The sequence below is a fragment of the Monopterus albus genome, unplaced genomic scaffold (assembly GCF_001952655.1).
Source record: "Monopterus albus unplaced genomic scaffold, M_albus_1.0 scaffold55.1, whole genome shotgun sequence".
NCBI classification, from domain to species: Eukaryota; Metazoa; Chordata; class Actinopteri; order Synbranchiformes; family Synbranchidae; genus Monopterus; species Monopterus albus.
Genome location: NW_018127935.1, coordinates 106,677 through 123,899, shown reverse-complemented (window position 1 = coordinate 123,899; position 17,223 = coordinate 106,677). Strand labels below are relative to the sequence as shown.

Sequence of the window (17,223 nt, the reverse complement as noted above, 5' to 3'; positions counted from 1 at the left end):
CCTCCCCTCTCCTCTCTCTTCCTATGCTTCTATATGCCACCATTACATATTACTAACTTTGTGTCTCCTCTCTCCCGTAGTGTGTCCTCTCTCTCTCTCCCTGTAACTTTCTGCAGGTTGCCCTGGAGCTCTATATCTCTGACGAGCAGTCACCGGCCACATCGACCTGATCAGTGTTTGATTGTTGTGTCTTGTTGCTTTTCTTCTTTTGTCTCTCCTCTATCCACTCACCCCAACCGGTCGAGGCAGAAGGCCGCCCACCAAGAGCCGGGGTCTGTCGGAGGTTTCTTCCGTTAAAGGGAGTTTTTCCTCCCCACTGTCGCCAAGTGCTTGCTCAAGGGGGATTTGTTGGGTTTTCCCTATGTAATAATATTGATAACAGTAAGGTCTAGACCTTACTTTGTAAAGTGTCCTGAGATGACTTTTGTTGTGATTTGGCGCTATACAAATAAAATTTGATTTGATCTTAAGACATTTCATCACTTACTGTGGCCAAATGGATTGAGTGAGCAGTTCAGATTGAGGGAACTATTCCAATCCCCTTTGTCTCTCTGTCACTATTTCTCCTTCTCCCCTTTTGTTTCCTCCTCACCCTTTCCTCGGAAATGTCAGCCAGAGAGCTTGTTTGCTGTAATTAGAGGGAGCATCACCTTTAACCAGCCTCTGTCAGATGAATCCCCATACATTATTCATATATGGCCTGACCTGTGACAAACACACAGGGGGATTAGCGATGCACCTGACAAGAGGGGTCATTTAAACAGGCTTCAATCAAAGCTCTGTACACCCTTTCCACACATATCATTTCATCAGCTGCCAAACAACAATGGGGGCCTCAGATGTTTTGTTTCACAAGGCTCTGTCAAAGGTTGTTTAATCCAATAAAAACGACCATGTATTTTACTGTAGAAAACTGTATGCCCTTTATAGATCAACGTTAGCCACTGAGGAAACCATGACAACAAACTCATCTTAGCCTCAGCATCACCATTAGATGAGTATCTCCTCACTGAGCCACTAGCATGGCTGGAGAGACTCTTGTTTTAAGTATTATACATTCAAAAGCTATGCTAATGAGCCTGATGGAGGCTGTGCAATTAAATGTCAAACATTCAAACTGTGAACGGTGACAGCTCATCTTAACCCAAATCCAACTATCAATTGTTTAACTGGTGTAATGAAGTGTTGCATTTAAGGGCAAAACATTTGGTTTAAGTACTTGTAAAATGTCACATTTACCCAAATTTGGAGGGATCGTGCATTTTGTGAAGATAATCATGCATTTAAAAATTGTTTTCCTGATCAGCCTGATGTGAGTGCTTTAATTAAAATACAGTGTCAAACTTTGGAATTACATCACCGCTAATATAGTTTTGATAATGCTGTGATGGATGATGCACAGGATCACTGCTGGGGCCATGAGGAGCCTGCATAAATCATTAGAGAAAAAAATGTTGAATTGCTGTTTCTTTAGCTATATTTACAGACTCCAGGGTGTAAGTCAAGCCCCAGTCAATGTGTCAATAAAAGCTAGTAATAAAAAGTGTGTTGGTGTAAGTGTTTAATCCTCACCCAGCTCGGCCATGTCAGGGCCTGTGGTATGCACTTGGCAGTTGCCTGCCTCCTGAACCTGAGCCAGACAGAACTGAGCCTGAGAATGAAATCCCTCTTTCTAGTTTGACTTTCGCTGGTGAGAATGCCCTTTCTCTCCCATCTCTGCACTGGACAGTCCATGTAGATTTACTACTCTGTAAAGTCCACATGTCTGTCACAGTGCAGCTCAGCTTCAGACTCTGGACGTGCTGTGGCCATTGCAAAGCTGCTGTTCTAAACACCCCCTTCTTTGTTCACTGTAAAAATGAGGCCTCCTACAGGAGTAGCACATGTAGACCTTAGACAATAAACTGACTAAAGCTGAATGTCTTAAATGTTCAGTGTGTCCTGAAATAAAGATGATAGGTATGATGAAATCTAAACCGGTTACTAATTTGCACATACCTCATATGAAAGCAGATTTATGAAGAGGAAACCTAACAACATCTACCTCGGCTGTCTTGTTTGCTTGCTGACCAGAAAACAGGCCGAGCCATTAGCAGGGGCCAATGTCATAGCACAGAGTCACGGTCACACCAACAGAGCAAGGGAGGGCAGGTTGTATTCAGGCCGGAGGGAGGTCCAGGGGAAAAACGCTGCAGGGTGATAAAGCGTTTTCTCTGACTGCACTCAGTGACCTCTTACATCACCATCTTTATCTTCTCAAACTGACATATGTTTGACTAGGGCTGGGTGGCACGAACAGAATATCTGTGTATTATTTAAATCAATATCAGTTTAGCTTAGCGTGCCATTTACATGAATGCAGATATCAAAGCATGTGTAAGTAGAGTATAACTGAATGAACAAGAGTGTGGCAAATGAAATACGATTATAAACGTACATCTCTATTATTGCAGGCTGACAATGTAATACTATTGATTACTGACATTCAGCAGAATTATGCCATCATTTGACAAATTTCTATTGTACAAATTAAGACTTCTGAGCAAACTGTGTTTTATTTTGGTTTAGTCTCTTATTAAGAATAATAACAGAACACATTAATAATAATAATGTCCACCATATTACCCAGCTCTAGCTTATTTGACCACAATAAAGAAAATCTTCTGACACTACTATTGTATAGGTTCACATCCAATAAACCCATAAATCCCCACTGGACTCCAAAGCCAATCTCTCAACTCAGTCAGACTGTTCAGCTTGTAATTCTTGCTATCAGCCAAGTCGGACTGTCCGTTTGCACAGCGAAGTTGCAGCACTTGCAAAGGACCAACAGGGAACAAAAAGAGATCACCCAGCCATCCACACTTATGAAGACAGCAATCCCATGAGCTCATGCTCTCTTGTGATCCTGGAGGGAGGTGGGAGGGTCACGGGGTGGGTGGGTGCCAACTTCACCCATGGAGCACATCAAGAAAAGAGCACACTCAGTAACCTTACTCTTCGCAGTGGAAGAGTCCAAGCGAGGTCCAGCGTAGGGCTCGTTGTGACTGACATCCGCATGAAAACGAGTGGGCACCGTGCCAGGCCTCATCTTACTCACTGGCATTGAGCTGGCACTGTTAGGAGAGCAGTGCCCACCTGTACATAACCCTGAGTCATCATCGGTGCAGACGAGAGCAGAACATGACAGGCCTGAATACAATCTCCCCACTTTTACAACAGCAAGTTTGGCCTTAATTTAACATTAGCATGCTTTTACATGGAGGGAAATGGATCAGCTCACACAACCAAACAGAACAAGCCAAGGGTATGTCATTTCTGGTGCGGTCCAATCAGGCAGCTATTAAAAAGTCATCAGGGTAATGACTGACACTGTGTCCTCTGTGTGCTCACCAGACCTTCCCTGCTGCTGACGCCAAATGACAGACAGATTTAGTCCCAGAGATGCTGAGCCAGACAAGTGAATTCTCATTCTCTGGGTGACAATCGTGGCATGTCTTAATCCTCTGGGCGTTATCTGGTCTAGGCTATGGGCTTGACAAGGAAAAGCAGTCAGCCAAATTGTCTCTCTGCTTTCAGTGTTTGTGTCTAGTCATGCATGGATTACTGAATGAGTCTACCGAGCATCTTGGGCCCCTGAGCCAAGACTTCAGTTTGCTGTAGAGTGTGTATATTTTTTGTAGGAAAGGGAAATTAAACAACAACAAAAAGATACAACATAATCACAAATGACCATGACGAGACTGTATCATTGTGATTGCTTTATTTCTCTTTCAGTCTGGAAGAACTGCTTCAGTGTTGGAAGGGGTGAGGGGCCTATTAACATGTCTGTGCCCAGAGACCCTTTGCCTCATAATGCATCCATGCAGGATTTCTCCTCTGTGAGCAGTCTGCACGCCCTCCTCTCCTCTCTAAATCCAATCAGCACAGAGACCCAGCACTGACCTTGAGCTAGAGGTAGCACACACAGTGCAGATGCATGAGCACAGCCAACCATGTTTGCAACTCTGAACACCTATGCATGCATACCTGCATCATAATCAGGCATTTGTGTCGACGTCAGTAGATAGGAAAGATGCAAAAGGAGGGTAAAGAATATCTGAATGTGACTGGACTTACATTATCTTGTTATATGTTGCTCTTGTACAGATGAGCCAGATTGGTAATAGCACAAGTGACAAGGTCTCGCTTTTAACACGCCCCGTGCACAACCACATTAAAGTGGAGTTTAATACTGACCAGCATGGCACTGTTTATAAGGTAATAATAGTAACACGGCTGATAGTTACACTTAGTGGTGCATGTGATGCAGATTGGTGGAGAACAGTTTGTGGTATATGCCAAGCAGACCCAATCATAAAGTGTGACAGTTAAAAGTATATCTGCATCAGAAATCCAGTCTAATCATTATCATTTGATAACTGATGAATTGCATAAATCATTTTCTAAGCAAAAACAACCCTAAACATTCTCTGACTCCATCCTCTTCACTCCAACACCTGTCCATTAAATATGAAACTGCATCCAGCAGCCACTTAGGTTAGCTTGGCAAAGCTGTATAAACCTGCCACAGTCAGCTACACTTCAGTTTTTGTACAAATATTGAATAGCCTAAACCATGTGCAGATCACAATTTAGTTTTGTTTTATATCACGCATGCAGCATGATATTTGCACTAATTTCTCTGATTGTACTGTTGTGGAGTATTTGGCATAATTCACCTCAGAATTGATTTCTAATAAAGCATGGTTTATTATTTCATAGAGCTAGAGGTTTCATTTACTTTTTACATGTATTTAAAATGTGCCACCCCTCTCGGAGTCCGTGCCCCAGCCTCGCCACTACGTCCAAAATCTTCTAGATCCACCACTGGCCTAAACAGGTTATAATTATTGTACTTTAGGGGTGATAAGTAGGCATCACCTACTTCTGAACAGACCCGCATTTCCCTCGACTTCTTTTATGCTAGGCTAAGCTAACTGCCTTCTAGGTGTAGCTTCATGTTTACTGGACAAATGTGAAAGTGGTTTAATCACTCTTGGTAGATCGAAGGATTTTAGGAAGGGCTGAAAAAGGAGCAATAACTCTGGTCTCCTGAATGAAAGTCAGGATATTTACAGTAACATGACCTCTATAACTGCTTCAACACATGAAAACTGAACGAGACTCCAGGTAAATGTACAGCAGGACAATTTTAGATACAGCAAGAAGCAAATCCAAAATTACTTTAAAATGTGCTGCTGGTTATTCCATTTTTTATTTCCTACCACTTTAGCTAATTCTTTTATTCCCCTCAGCCTATTAAAATGTTACATTTTCTTAACCACAGCATTCACTGCTGGCTGCAATTAATAAAGACAATATTATCTGGACATCCGATCTCCCATCCACACTGCATGCTTTTCCCTGGCCTGATCTACCAGTTTGGACTAGTCCCAGCTTTGCTCTACCAGCTTTCACCATTAGATTTAAATACATTTCCATCTATATGTTAATGCAACCACAGATGACAAACCAATCTACAATGATATGCGTTTACCCAAGCATGAAATTGGGATGCACAAACAAAAATAAGGGTGAGAACACAGCTTGAGCGGCATCTTGTCGACATACAGTACATTAAAATTTGACAGTGTGAGCGGGAATGCCTTGGAGCTGATTTGTAATGTCCTTTCTACTGACTTGTCTTTTGAACAAACTGCACAACAGTGTACTGAAGCTGTGTGTATGTGTGTGTTCCCCAGTCAGAAGTAATGCTGAAACAAGACATCAACCAGCAACTGTCTGGAGTTGAGATGACGAGCAGCTGGATAACCAAAGGAGCTGCCTGGAGGGGTGGGAGTGTCTGTAAGGGGGTTGGGGGGCGGGGGGCAGCGATGAGGTTAGAGCATCCGCACTGAAGCTCTGCCAGGAAGTTTGTGTCTGGGCCAGTGAGCTGAGAGAGGAAGGCGAGCAGCGGGAAACCAAAAGGAGCTGCCTGGAGGGGTGGGAGTGTCTGTAAGGGGGTGGGGGGGCGGGGGGCAGCGATGAGGTTAGAGCATCCGCACTGAAGCTCTGCCAGGAAGTTTGTGTCTGGGCCAGTGAGCTGAGAGAGGAAGTGCTGAGTCAGGAAGGCTGGCCAAGAGAGGGGCCTGCCGTGCTGGCATCTCCTCATGCACACACATTACACCGCTCTGCAGGAGTCATAACACACTGCTCCCAAGCCAGCACCTTACATGCATATGCACGACAGGAGAGCACGCACTTGACTGCATTCATCAGTAAATACAGGGGCGTGACACCAGTAACACATTAAATGATGAAAGACCTGTACAAGCAGAGATGTTTGTATTTGTGAAATACAAACGACAATGCCAATTTAAACAAAAATTGAGCCTGTGGAGTAAAGAAGTCTCATAAATGTGTAACACAAAGGAAAGATGCAATTTTGAAATAATCTTTTACAAACAAAAGATCATTCCGACGTGTCACAGGGAGCAGGAGCAGACATACCCGAGGGCTCTTACACAGGGAAGCTGTGATATGTTCATTATCCTTTCACAGAATAACACATAAAGAAAAGCCACACAAGACTCTAACAAGCTCCTTATCAGAGGAATCTCTCTGGTGTGGCAGTGCTCTCTGTTTGTGTGTGTGTGTGGAGCCAATTGATATGTTTGATGAGAAGGTCAGAGAGGACAGAGATGAAAAGAGGTAGAAGAGGCTCATCAGCCTTCTACAGCAATCGATGTATGACAGAGAAATGATGAATATGAATTTAAAGGAACAGTTCGTCATTTTGGGGAATGTGTTTATCCACGTTCTAGTGGCAGGTTATATAAGAGGATTGATGCTGCCTGAATGTCTACTGGCTATAGTAAATCTGAACTTACAGCAGCTGGTTAGCTTAGCTTTGCACAAACACTCTAAACAAAGGGAATAGCTAAACTGATTTTGTCAAACAGCAAAATCTTACTGTCAGTGTATCCATTTGCGGTTTTATTGGATCTGTATTTCTTGGCTAGCAGTACAAACATCCGAGACTCTGCTGCCTGCCTGGCAACCGCTCAGAGACAAGAAACACACAACCCCCAAACAAAACAGTGAATTGTTGTTTTTACATTAAAAAAAAAAATACAATTGAAACAAACCACAGATGGATTACTGAACGAGCCCACTGGACACAGGCCCAGGGACCCAAGGGGTCATGGGGCCCCCTAGACCAGAGAACCCTGAAGGGAGAGTTAACCTTTCCGTTGGAAAGTAAATCCACTGACTACAAAAAGCCACAAAACAAAAACAAAAAATAAACGGGAAACAACTACAGAGACGCATGAAATGACTGAAAAGAGACTGAAAAGACCCCAAAGACAGCAAACGACTACAACAAGACACAAACCTACTACATGTGGTTGCTCAATCTGTCTTGTTCCTGGAAGAGTAAAGAGGTAGGGACCTTTTACATGTCTGTGCCCAAAGGCCTAGAGTCTCACACTCCATCCAAGAAATACACTATTTATAAAGTGCATTGATGGTGAGCTTCAGAGATGTTGGTAGGCAGATCTCGTTACTGGTGAACTTTCCAGTCTATATGCTAAACTAAGCAATCTGGCTGCTGGCAGCATCTTTGTATTTAGCATGATAGTAAAATCAATCTTCTCATTTAACTCTGCAAAAAAACTCTACTAAGCATATTTCCCAAATCAGTGAACTACTCCTTTAAGGTGAAAATAATTAAAGCCAAATAAGTGATTAGTTTGAGGCGAAAGAATTTGTTGGCTAATAAAACATATTTATCAAAGTGATATATTTTTTGTAACATATGTGCAACTTCAAAACCAAAGCAATAAAAATGGATATAGAGTTAGACTGATAATCACGTCATTCCCGTATAAAACCAAAACATTACTCTGTATGTTACTTTAAATGAGGACTATCAGATCAAGGATCCCTTACTTCTTGCTTGACAATACTATGAAAACTCATTCCCATCTGTTTTAAAGCTCATCCTAAGTCTCTCTCTCTCTCTCTCTCTCTGGCCTGAATTCAGCTAAAAGCAACAGACCTTTTTCACAGAAGACATTTTGATGTCACAGTAGGAAAACAACAAGTTTAATTGATAACACTCACGATGGCTGCATTCCATTCATGTGAGCCATTTGCAGGATCATGGTATTGTGCATGTTTGCTGAGTGGCACTGGGTACATCTCTTTTTTCTATATCAGCACTGAGGACCGTTTTTTGATATGCCTCTTTATCAGAAACCAGTTAGTGATCGGACCCCTCAGATTAAGGATCTGAGGAAATGATGCTGTTATTATCATGTTTCCTCGAGTTCTCTCTCCTCACATTTCCCAAGCATCTTATGCCACAAAGAAAAGATGCAAGTGAGGGAAATGTCAGCTTTGATAAGAGACTTGGGTTGTACCCATTGTTTAGTGGGAAACTACTGGAGCTCAGCCATCGTAAATGTTGTGAGCTAAACCTATGAAAACTCAAAATATCTGCTGTGAAATAGGTCTAATAATAATATGCTGGAAAGGTCCTTTGTAAAAAAAAAAAGACTCTCTTCATATCTTCAAATTGACATTGAAAGGCTAAAAGAAATCATCAAATCAAGCTGTCAAAGACAATACAACTGTGGATATGCAAGAGTAAAAACAAACTTCAAAAAAAGTGTCATTTCAACCAATAAGAACAAAAGCAACCGTATATAAGCCTGGTCGTTTGACCTTGCCATCTGCAGCCTTGTCCACTGTTCTTAATTTCAGGGGCATAAATTAGCAGCACCTACAATATGGAATGAGCTTCCAAGGACAGTGGCCTCCTACCAGGGGCCAAAGATGTCTGCTGGAGCTGGTAGCTGGGGCTTGGGAATGGCTGCACTTGTCTCAAGGACCACACAGTTTCCACACTCAGCACTCACAGCGAAGCCTCCAAGCCAAGGGTGAGCAGGATTGCCCTGAACAGGCAGTTACGTAAATCCACAGAGCCCTGGGAGGATAGAGGAGCTACTCAGGACCTCACAATGCTGATGGAAATTAAACTGCATCAGACAGCCAAAAATGTACAGGACGGTTTCAGTGTGCATGGAACTGAGACCAATTTTCACTTTCACAAATTCACCAAATTACGAGAAAGAACAATTATAATATTCTCATTCCAATAAGGGCATGGGCAGATTATAAGACAATGGGTCCCTGTCTTCCTGCAGGCGTCCATGTTCCAACCGTCCCCCATATGTGATTGGTCAGTGGTACACCTTTGCTGGATGATGTCACCGTATGGTGCAGTAAAACCTGAACCTGATCCAGGTTTTTCACCGCACGGGGCTGCATCGTTTTGCTGGAGCCCCCAGCGGTGAACGCAATCCCCCATAAAAATGAATGGACAGTGTTTTTTCCCAATTTGAAATTCAGTCTGAACGTGGCCTAAGAGAAACGCTCAGAGACTGCAAGAGATGCAAGTCAATTTTTGTCACTTTGTAGTTGCTTTTCACCTCTTCTAAGGCATTTTGCAACTATTTTTACTAATTTTGCATCTGTCACAATTCTCCATCTCTTAGTTACACATCTCTGTGTTTTTTGTTTTTTAAATAGTGCTCCTTTTATTTAGAGCGAACATGCAAACCCCAAAAAAAAAAAAAAAAGAAAAAAGCTGAGTTTCTTTAAACAGACACTGTGGTTCAGGAGCTCCCTGACACTTTAGCCCAGTGGCCCATTCAGTAATCCACCCATTTATGAACTGAGGATACTGATAAAAACACAATTAGCTAATCTGATTTTGATGTCAACAGTATAATTGCAGAAATTATCTGGGGCATGTTTACCAAAACAAAGATACACCATCTCTGATTACTGGTGCGTTGCTTTCACCAAGCACGCCATGCACTTTGTCTATCACAGTTTATATTTTCACAAAAGGCAGAGAAACACACCAAAAACCAATCCCTCTCTTTCCTGCACCAGAAGTTACCCAGTGAGCACCGGGGCTGACCCTGCTGCCCTGACCCAGATATTAACCCAAGCCTCCAGATGTGAACGCTGCTGGGATTACTCCACTGCTGCATCAAGCTTTCCTAATGAGGCATCCTAACATGACCCTGGAGACAGAGCAGACTGTGCCTCACTGCCTTTTTCTATTCCCACAACTCTATCAAGTCTGTCTGTGCAGTGACATCCTCATATCCACTAATGTAAACAAAATATAAACATCATGGAGCCTGGCTAAAAATGCAAATTAGTAATTGTCAGAAAGAAATCTGTAAAAGTGAATTATGCATTTGCCAAAAGTACAGCACACAAAATAGATTAAAGCTAAAACATTATCCAATATTATATTTGCATATTTTATGTCTAGGTGAATGTCACATGTACGGATACCTCTACCTCAGTATCACCTACAATCAAGTGAAGTTTCTAAGAAAAGAAGGGTGACATCTATTCTTTCATTAAACTACACAGAACAGAATCTCAACTTCATGCATGAATGTCAAAGCCTGACCAACTTGTCCTGCAGACTGACTGTGCGTCTCAGAGAAAAAGTGGGCAGTTTAGTTCCGCTCATCTGTCTCCATATGCACCCGTCACGACCTAGAAGCCTTTTGCAGAAGCCCCCTGATATGAAAGAATTTAATTCAGTCTCCCTGCATCAGTGTAGCTATTGTAGCCATTACATTCTTTCACCAGCTTCCATTTACAACTTGTCCCATATCGGCAAGTTACAAACTTCACCATAAATCATACAAACCACAAAATACACGTATGACAGCCAGTGGTACAAACACATAACGAGACAGAAGTGTAGCAAGTTTGATGGGCCTGCTAAGTAGCTCAAATTTGCAAGAGATCAAGAAGGGACAAAAAAAAAAAACAAAAAACAAAAATGCAGCGCTCCTCTGTAGCCTACCATTTTGACTCAGTGCTGCGAGGCTCCAAGGAGTCCAACAACAACTCCTTTCGCACCAGTTTTCCGTTCGCCATGAAAATGACCACTGAATTGCCACATTTCTTCAGTTTTTGCCTTATCCCCAATCTTTCTCCCCCGTGCGACTGTAGCATTCACACAGACAAAAAATGCAGAGGCTGCTTTTGCAGAAGGAATTGGTGATTGGAGCTCGGGGATCATATGGGCTTTTTGTCAGACGGTTTTAAAGGGACACGGTACTGTTGAGATGACGACTGGGGAGGACATGCAGCCATATGGCGCAAACGTGGGTGCGCTCCTGCAAGTGTAACGTCAGACGGATGCAGAGGTCACGGAGCTCACACAGTATCTAATATTAAAGAAGTCAGTGTAACTTAATTTGCACAATAAATGGCCACTTACTGGAAACAAGAGCCATTTATCAGCCCTGTCAAGATTGCCCACTGGGGCACAAATATGGTGGGAGCTTATACGCGCACCGAATAGTCTGTCAGCTAGGAACAAACACAAGAGCACAAAATATGAAATGAAATGTCCAAATATACTTTTCACACACTCCAATAAAATAATACGAGGCTACTGCAGTGCCAGATACACCTGGGATGTGGCTCCAGAGGCAAACAGAGACGTGTCTGCTCAGTGAATTTATAGGGTTTGACATAAAAATAACACATATACTTGAATCTGCCAGGATGAAGATGCATCTCTGCACCTTACTGGATTCATCTGACAGGAACACACACTGCAGTACTGACTTAAATGGTAGATGGCGTCATTGTCGAGGTATAAAAACTCCAAAAGTTAGATCTCTACAAAATTATCTGTATTATCTACTGTACAGAAACAACCACAGGCACAGATATAGTGGAATTTATTACGTGTAAACAGAGTAGAATAAAACCAGACATTCACAATTTGAGTACAGTTTTAACATTCACGGATCAATAATTAAACTAATGGAACAAACAGAAATTAAAGATGTAACAAAATCACTTTCCACTAAAGGAGGGAAAAAGAATCCAGTCTTGCTGACCCTAAGTTTAAAGCATAACCTTACTCCATAACCAGTAACTCAAACACATCAGTGCTGAGGGGACTTGGATACTTTGCAGAAGTAGAAAAAGCAATACACAAATATATAATAATATACTTGAAGCTTAGTTTTCACTCTATTTGTGATATGTCTGCTATATTTCACATAAAAAGACAAGGATCTGCCTTTGTTTCAGCTTGTAAAGTGGCTTGTTTATTTACATTAGGTAACATTCAGTTTCTCAAAGGCAATCATATCAGCTTACGTGGGAAGGACATACCGAACTGTATTAAACTTGTATCCCCCCTCTTTGAGCTTTAGTTTATTATCTGTGATTGCTATTGTCTGCATACAATGTCAAATATTTGTGGTTCTGTTCCCTCTCAGCAGTAATGAACCCAACAACCTGCCTGAGTAGCAGATCAACTGTAGCGACTGCTATGACTGCGACTTCTGTGCCCGGAAGAACTGCGACTAGAGGAGCGGTACGATCTGGAGAAGACAACATCACAATTAAATAGTTTAACTTTCAGGGATGAAGAAAATGCATACATTGCGCAGCTGTTTCATAAAAATATAAAACACACAAGAGAGTGGATTCACACTCGTACACTTAAGCAATGCTTTGTATAAAATGCCGAATGACTGAATGAAAAAAATAGAGAGAGAATGCATAAAAAGGCTGAACTGAGACCTGCCACCACATCAGTATCTGCCAGGGTTCACCAGTGTCTTACCGAGATCGATGGTCTGAGCTCCTGTAGCTGTCACTTCGTCTGTGCCCTCGTCTCCTGCTCACACTCCGACTCCGACTGGAATAACTGTCATAGGAGTCTGACCTGCATTAACATACGGCCAGATGTGGCAATAACATTTGAAAATTAATTACATAATGAGGTTTGATTCACACAGATCAAGTTGGGGTTTCTGCAGGGTTCAACATAGACATTTAAGACTTTTTATAACCTCACAGAATGTTAAAGAAATTTCACACACTGGCAAAAATATCAGCGAGCACGATGGAAAATCTTGTTATAATCTCTGCTTCCGAAAATATATTTTTCAGTGCACCCCAGTAGTATACAACAATAATTTTTTGTTATAATTAATTAAATTAGTGAAACCTGGATAGTGGCATAAAATAGATAGGTGAATCAATGAAAAATTAATAAACTCATTAAGTTTACTTTCAGTTTTTGTTCAGCTCGACACTTTGCCCATTACTGTAGCTAGAAGTGATGACAGTGTTTGTTACAGATGTGGTGGTGCTGACAAAAACACCACAAAAGAAGATACATGACTGATGCATAAACGATCCACAGTCAAAACAATCCCATGATTTACAGTCGTTTATATATGCATCTGTGTAATACTTGGTATCAGTAGTGTTCCTGCCTGACCCATTTTACTGCAAATGTCCAGTCACAATTAATGAACTGAAAGGCCTGACTTAATTTCACTATACTGTATATATAAATGTGCTTATAACCAAGCTTAAGGGGTGTTCACTGATCCTGTGCATAAACAATTAAAAGAAGGTCAGGGAGGCTCACAGACCTGGACCTCCTGCGGTGATTATAGGAGTGCCTTCTGGAAAGGCTCCTACTGTACGTCCGACTGATGGGAGGAAAAAAGTAAAACACTGTGGGACACAGAAGTCTGATACATATTCTAAGACCACTTACACACTAGTGATGATAAAACAGTCAGTGGAAAAACACAGTATGTAGGAGCTTCAAAGTTTCTTCTCTATGTGGCTGCACTGCTTTTAGCTGAAAACCCACTGGGATCCATTCATTGTAACAGCAGATTATTAAATCAATGTGTCTGGGTGTACCTGTGACTCCTGTAACTTCGATATGTGCTGCTGCGTGACCGTGACCGTGCTCTCCCATGTCTTCTCCAACTCCTGCTGCGGCTCCTGAAATAATTACCTTGTGCTACAAATTACTTTTACCCAAGCTAGAACACATGGTTTTTATCACAGAGATTTTCTTTCTAAACTAAATGTTTCACATTCATCAAGTTAACCACTTCACAACAACCTTGAGCTACATCCAAGGAGCCTATCTGGCATTTTAAAAGATTTACTGATGGTGACCTGATGTTCTTCATTTAATCAAAGTGCTTTTTGTCTTACCTGGATGAGTAACTGGAGTGGCGGGATCTACTCCTGGACCTGCTGTAGGAGTGGGACCACCCTCTGGAGCGGGTCCGGTGGCTGGAAACAGAACGAGACTTCCTGGACATGGATCTGGACTTCGGGGATCGCGTTTGTGACCTTCCCCTGGTCTTTCCCGCTGAAGGGGATCTTTCCTCGCTAGAGCTCTCCTGGTTCCTTGGCCTCTGATTGAGCCGTGCGGTCTTACGAACCTCATCAAATAGAGATCCTGGTCTGACCCGGCTTTTACTTTTTATCTCCATTCTCACTACTGGTGTGTTGATGGTCTGGTTCTCTTGATTTTGAGTGTTTTTTGCAGCGACTAGTGGTACGCTCACATTTTGTAGAGCTGATGTTCCTTTCAAAGGTTTCCATTTGAAATTAATTACAGTGCCAGTAGGTTTGCTTGCCTCATCTTGCAGTCCACCAGCTGCTGCTGTGGAGGTAACAACAGACTGTTCTTTCAAGTCAGATAAAGCACTATGTTGACTTGCCACCTCTGAAGATTTTGAGGTAGATTTTAGAATTAATTCAGGGTCATTATTAGAAGATTCTTGTGTAATTAGAGGTTCTACAATTTCAATGTTATGCTCTGGGGTACAGATGTCCATATCATCTAATGACTCTTGCTCTTTCATAATGGGTACCTGAGTACTGCTAGCACCATTCCTGTTGAATGACTGATGAAGTTCAGTGTGTTTTGGGTGTTTGCTGATAGATTCTTTTGCCCTCTGTTGCTCTTTATCTTCTTCTTTAGTAGGAGTCTTGTTCAAAGAGGTTAAATTTTGGTCCTTTTCATTTGTACGGTCCACACCAGGCCTTTCTTTAACTTTACCAGGACTATGTTTCTCTTTTTTGGATTCATCTTCATCTTCCTCCTCTTCAAACTCTAAAGGTGGCTGCCAGTGAAAAGTCTCTTTCAGCTTCTGACGCTTCCTCTTAAATCTCTTTCCTTTGTCCTTAGTGTGATGGGAGCCAGTCTTGCTCTCACTTCTTTTCTTATGTTTATGCTTGCGTTTGGCTTTCTTCTTGCTCTTTTGCTTCTCTGCCTCTGTGGCCTTCTCAGTACTTTCTTCTGACTCATCAGAAATAGCAGCTGCAGCAGCAGCAGTGACAGCAGCGATCTTGTGTGCTAAGGCAGCCACTGGATCTGTTGACTTTCTAGAGGTCTCATAATCTGACTCTGAACTAGCCTCCCCTTCCTCTTTGTCAGATAAGGGTAAGGTCCTGGCTGTTCTGTTTTCTAAATCACTTTCTGAATTCCATCCAGTAAGAGCAGACTTCTTGTCAGGAAAGTCACTGGACTGAGCTGCTTGTTTCTGCTTTTCTGATGAGGCTACGCTGTTGTTTAGGCTCACTTTATCACTGTCGCTATCCCATTCAGACTTGCTATTAAAGCTCTCCACTTGCACTGAACTGTAATGTTTTGTCTCTTCATCCTGCGTGCTACCTTTCTCTTTCATTTTCTCCAAAGAACCACTTCTTCTTGAGACACTGATATCAGGACTATGCTCACTGTTACCTGATCCAGAGTGCGTTTCTTGATTATTTGAGAATGAAATGTACTTATCTACATTTTTTATCCTCCTCAGAGAGCTGTAATAGTCTTTCCATTCCTTGTTTAGTGAGTTCTTAGTGTTGCTGCTGGTTTTCTGAGAGTTGTCAGAGTCTGATCTACTGTAGGAGGATGACTTGTGATACCGATGACGGGATCGGGACCTGGACTTACTATTACTTCTACTTCGTGAGCGACTGTGTGATTGGCTGTAGGACTTGCTTCTGGATGACGTGCTGCGTGAGTGCGCTGCAGGTTTGTGTGCTTTGCCACTTTCAGATTCACCTGGCAGGGATTTTGGTGTAACTGAAGTCTGAGCCTTTTCTGCAACACTATGAACTGCTTGTCCAGCAGAGGATAGGGCACTAGGAGCTACTTTAGCTTTAATTTCCTGAATATGGATGTACGAAGGTTTCCAGGGTTTTTGACCTGGTTTCCAGCGTGACGGTGGAGGACTGTCACTCAGTGGGATGACAGGGACATTTTCAGGAGCTGGCACAGTAGGGAGTCTGGGGACAGGTGCTACTTTGCTCTCAGGAAGCTTCTCTGTCACATGGATCGTGACATCTGGCTTGGTCTTGCTGGTTTTTCTCTTTCTTGATGATCTGGATGAACTCCTCTTTCTAGATGGAGACATGGACCTGGATCTTGATCTGGATTTAGAAAAGGACGTAGATTTGGATCTAGACAGAGACCGACTTCTAGATCTAGAAAGACTTCTGGATCTTGAATACGACCTGGATCTTCGCCTAGATCTGGATCGACTGGATGTGTAGGATCTAGAGTAGGACCGTGAGTCTCTTAAAGACACAGAGGACCGCCATCTCTTCCGAGCTGATGAATGATGCTGACTTGAAGAAGAACGAGATGGAGAACGGGATCTCCTAGACTTTCTTCCTGGTGAGACTGACCTTTCACCCTCTGACAGGTAAGACTGTCGATGTTTACTCTTAGAGCTCTTCTTCTTGCCATGTTTCCGTTTTTTGGTCTTCTTCTTGTGTTTGGCTTTTTTCTTCTCTTTTTTCTGTTGGCAGCGCAGGCTTGACCTGTCAGAGCTACAGTCTGAAGAGTGTTCTTCTGACCGGGTCCATGAGGAGTCACTTCTGCCATCCCATCTGGTTGACGAATGGTCATTCAATCTGTTAAGTGAAAAGATGCATGAAGACAAATAAAGAAAACAATTGGATGTTTAAAGTACCGTAATTTCCGGACTATAAGCCGCTACGTTTTTTGCTTCATGCACACACCCTCGTCATGGAAAACACACGACGAAATGCATATGATGCAGCTTTCAAGTTAAAAGCGATCAATCTGACTGTTGAAATATCTCATGTTACAACGTGGACACCTGCGGCTATGTATAAACTGTTTTTTTGCTTTAAATATAGTGGGGGCGGCTTATATTCAGGTGCGCTCAATAGTCCGGAAATTACGGTAAGTAAGTACAATATAATAATAATTCATACTTGTCTCCTTTGCTCCATTTCTCAGTGCTCGGTAGTTGATAAACTTTGGTCCTCTTCATCTCCTCTTTCCAGTGTGGCGGAGTTTCACTGCTGCCACGCTCT

General features: G+C 42.4%; 1 protein-coding gene across 1 annotated transcript in view; it reads right to left on the bottom strand.

The window, feature by feature from the left end:
* Window positions 1–11,761: 11,761 nt before the first annotated feature.
* The window catches only part of nktr (natural killer cell triggering receptor), a 15,726-nt gene continuing 10,264 nt past the window's right edge, over window positions 11,762–17,223 (bottom strand). Inside the window, 6 exon segments of the mRNA XM_020602258.1 lie at window positions 11,762–12,431; window positions 12,677–12,778; window positions 13,497–13,556; window positions 13,777–13,860; window positions 14,080–16,794; window positions 17,122–17,223. The exon segment at window positions 17,122–17,223 is cut by the window's right edge and continues 25 nt beyond it. Coding sequence (XP_020457914.1) covers window positions 12,362–12,431; window positions 12,677–12,778; window positions 13,497–13,556; window positions 13,777–13,860; window positions 14,080–16,794; window positions 17,122–17,223 — 3,133 coding nt within the window. The 3' untranslated portion in view covers window positions 11,762–12,361.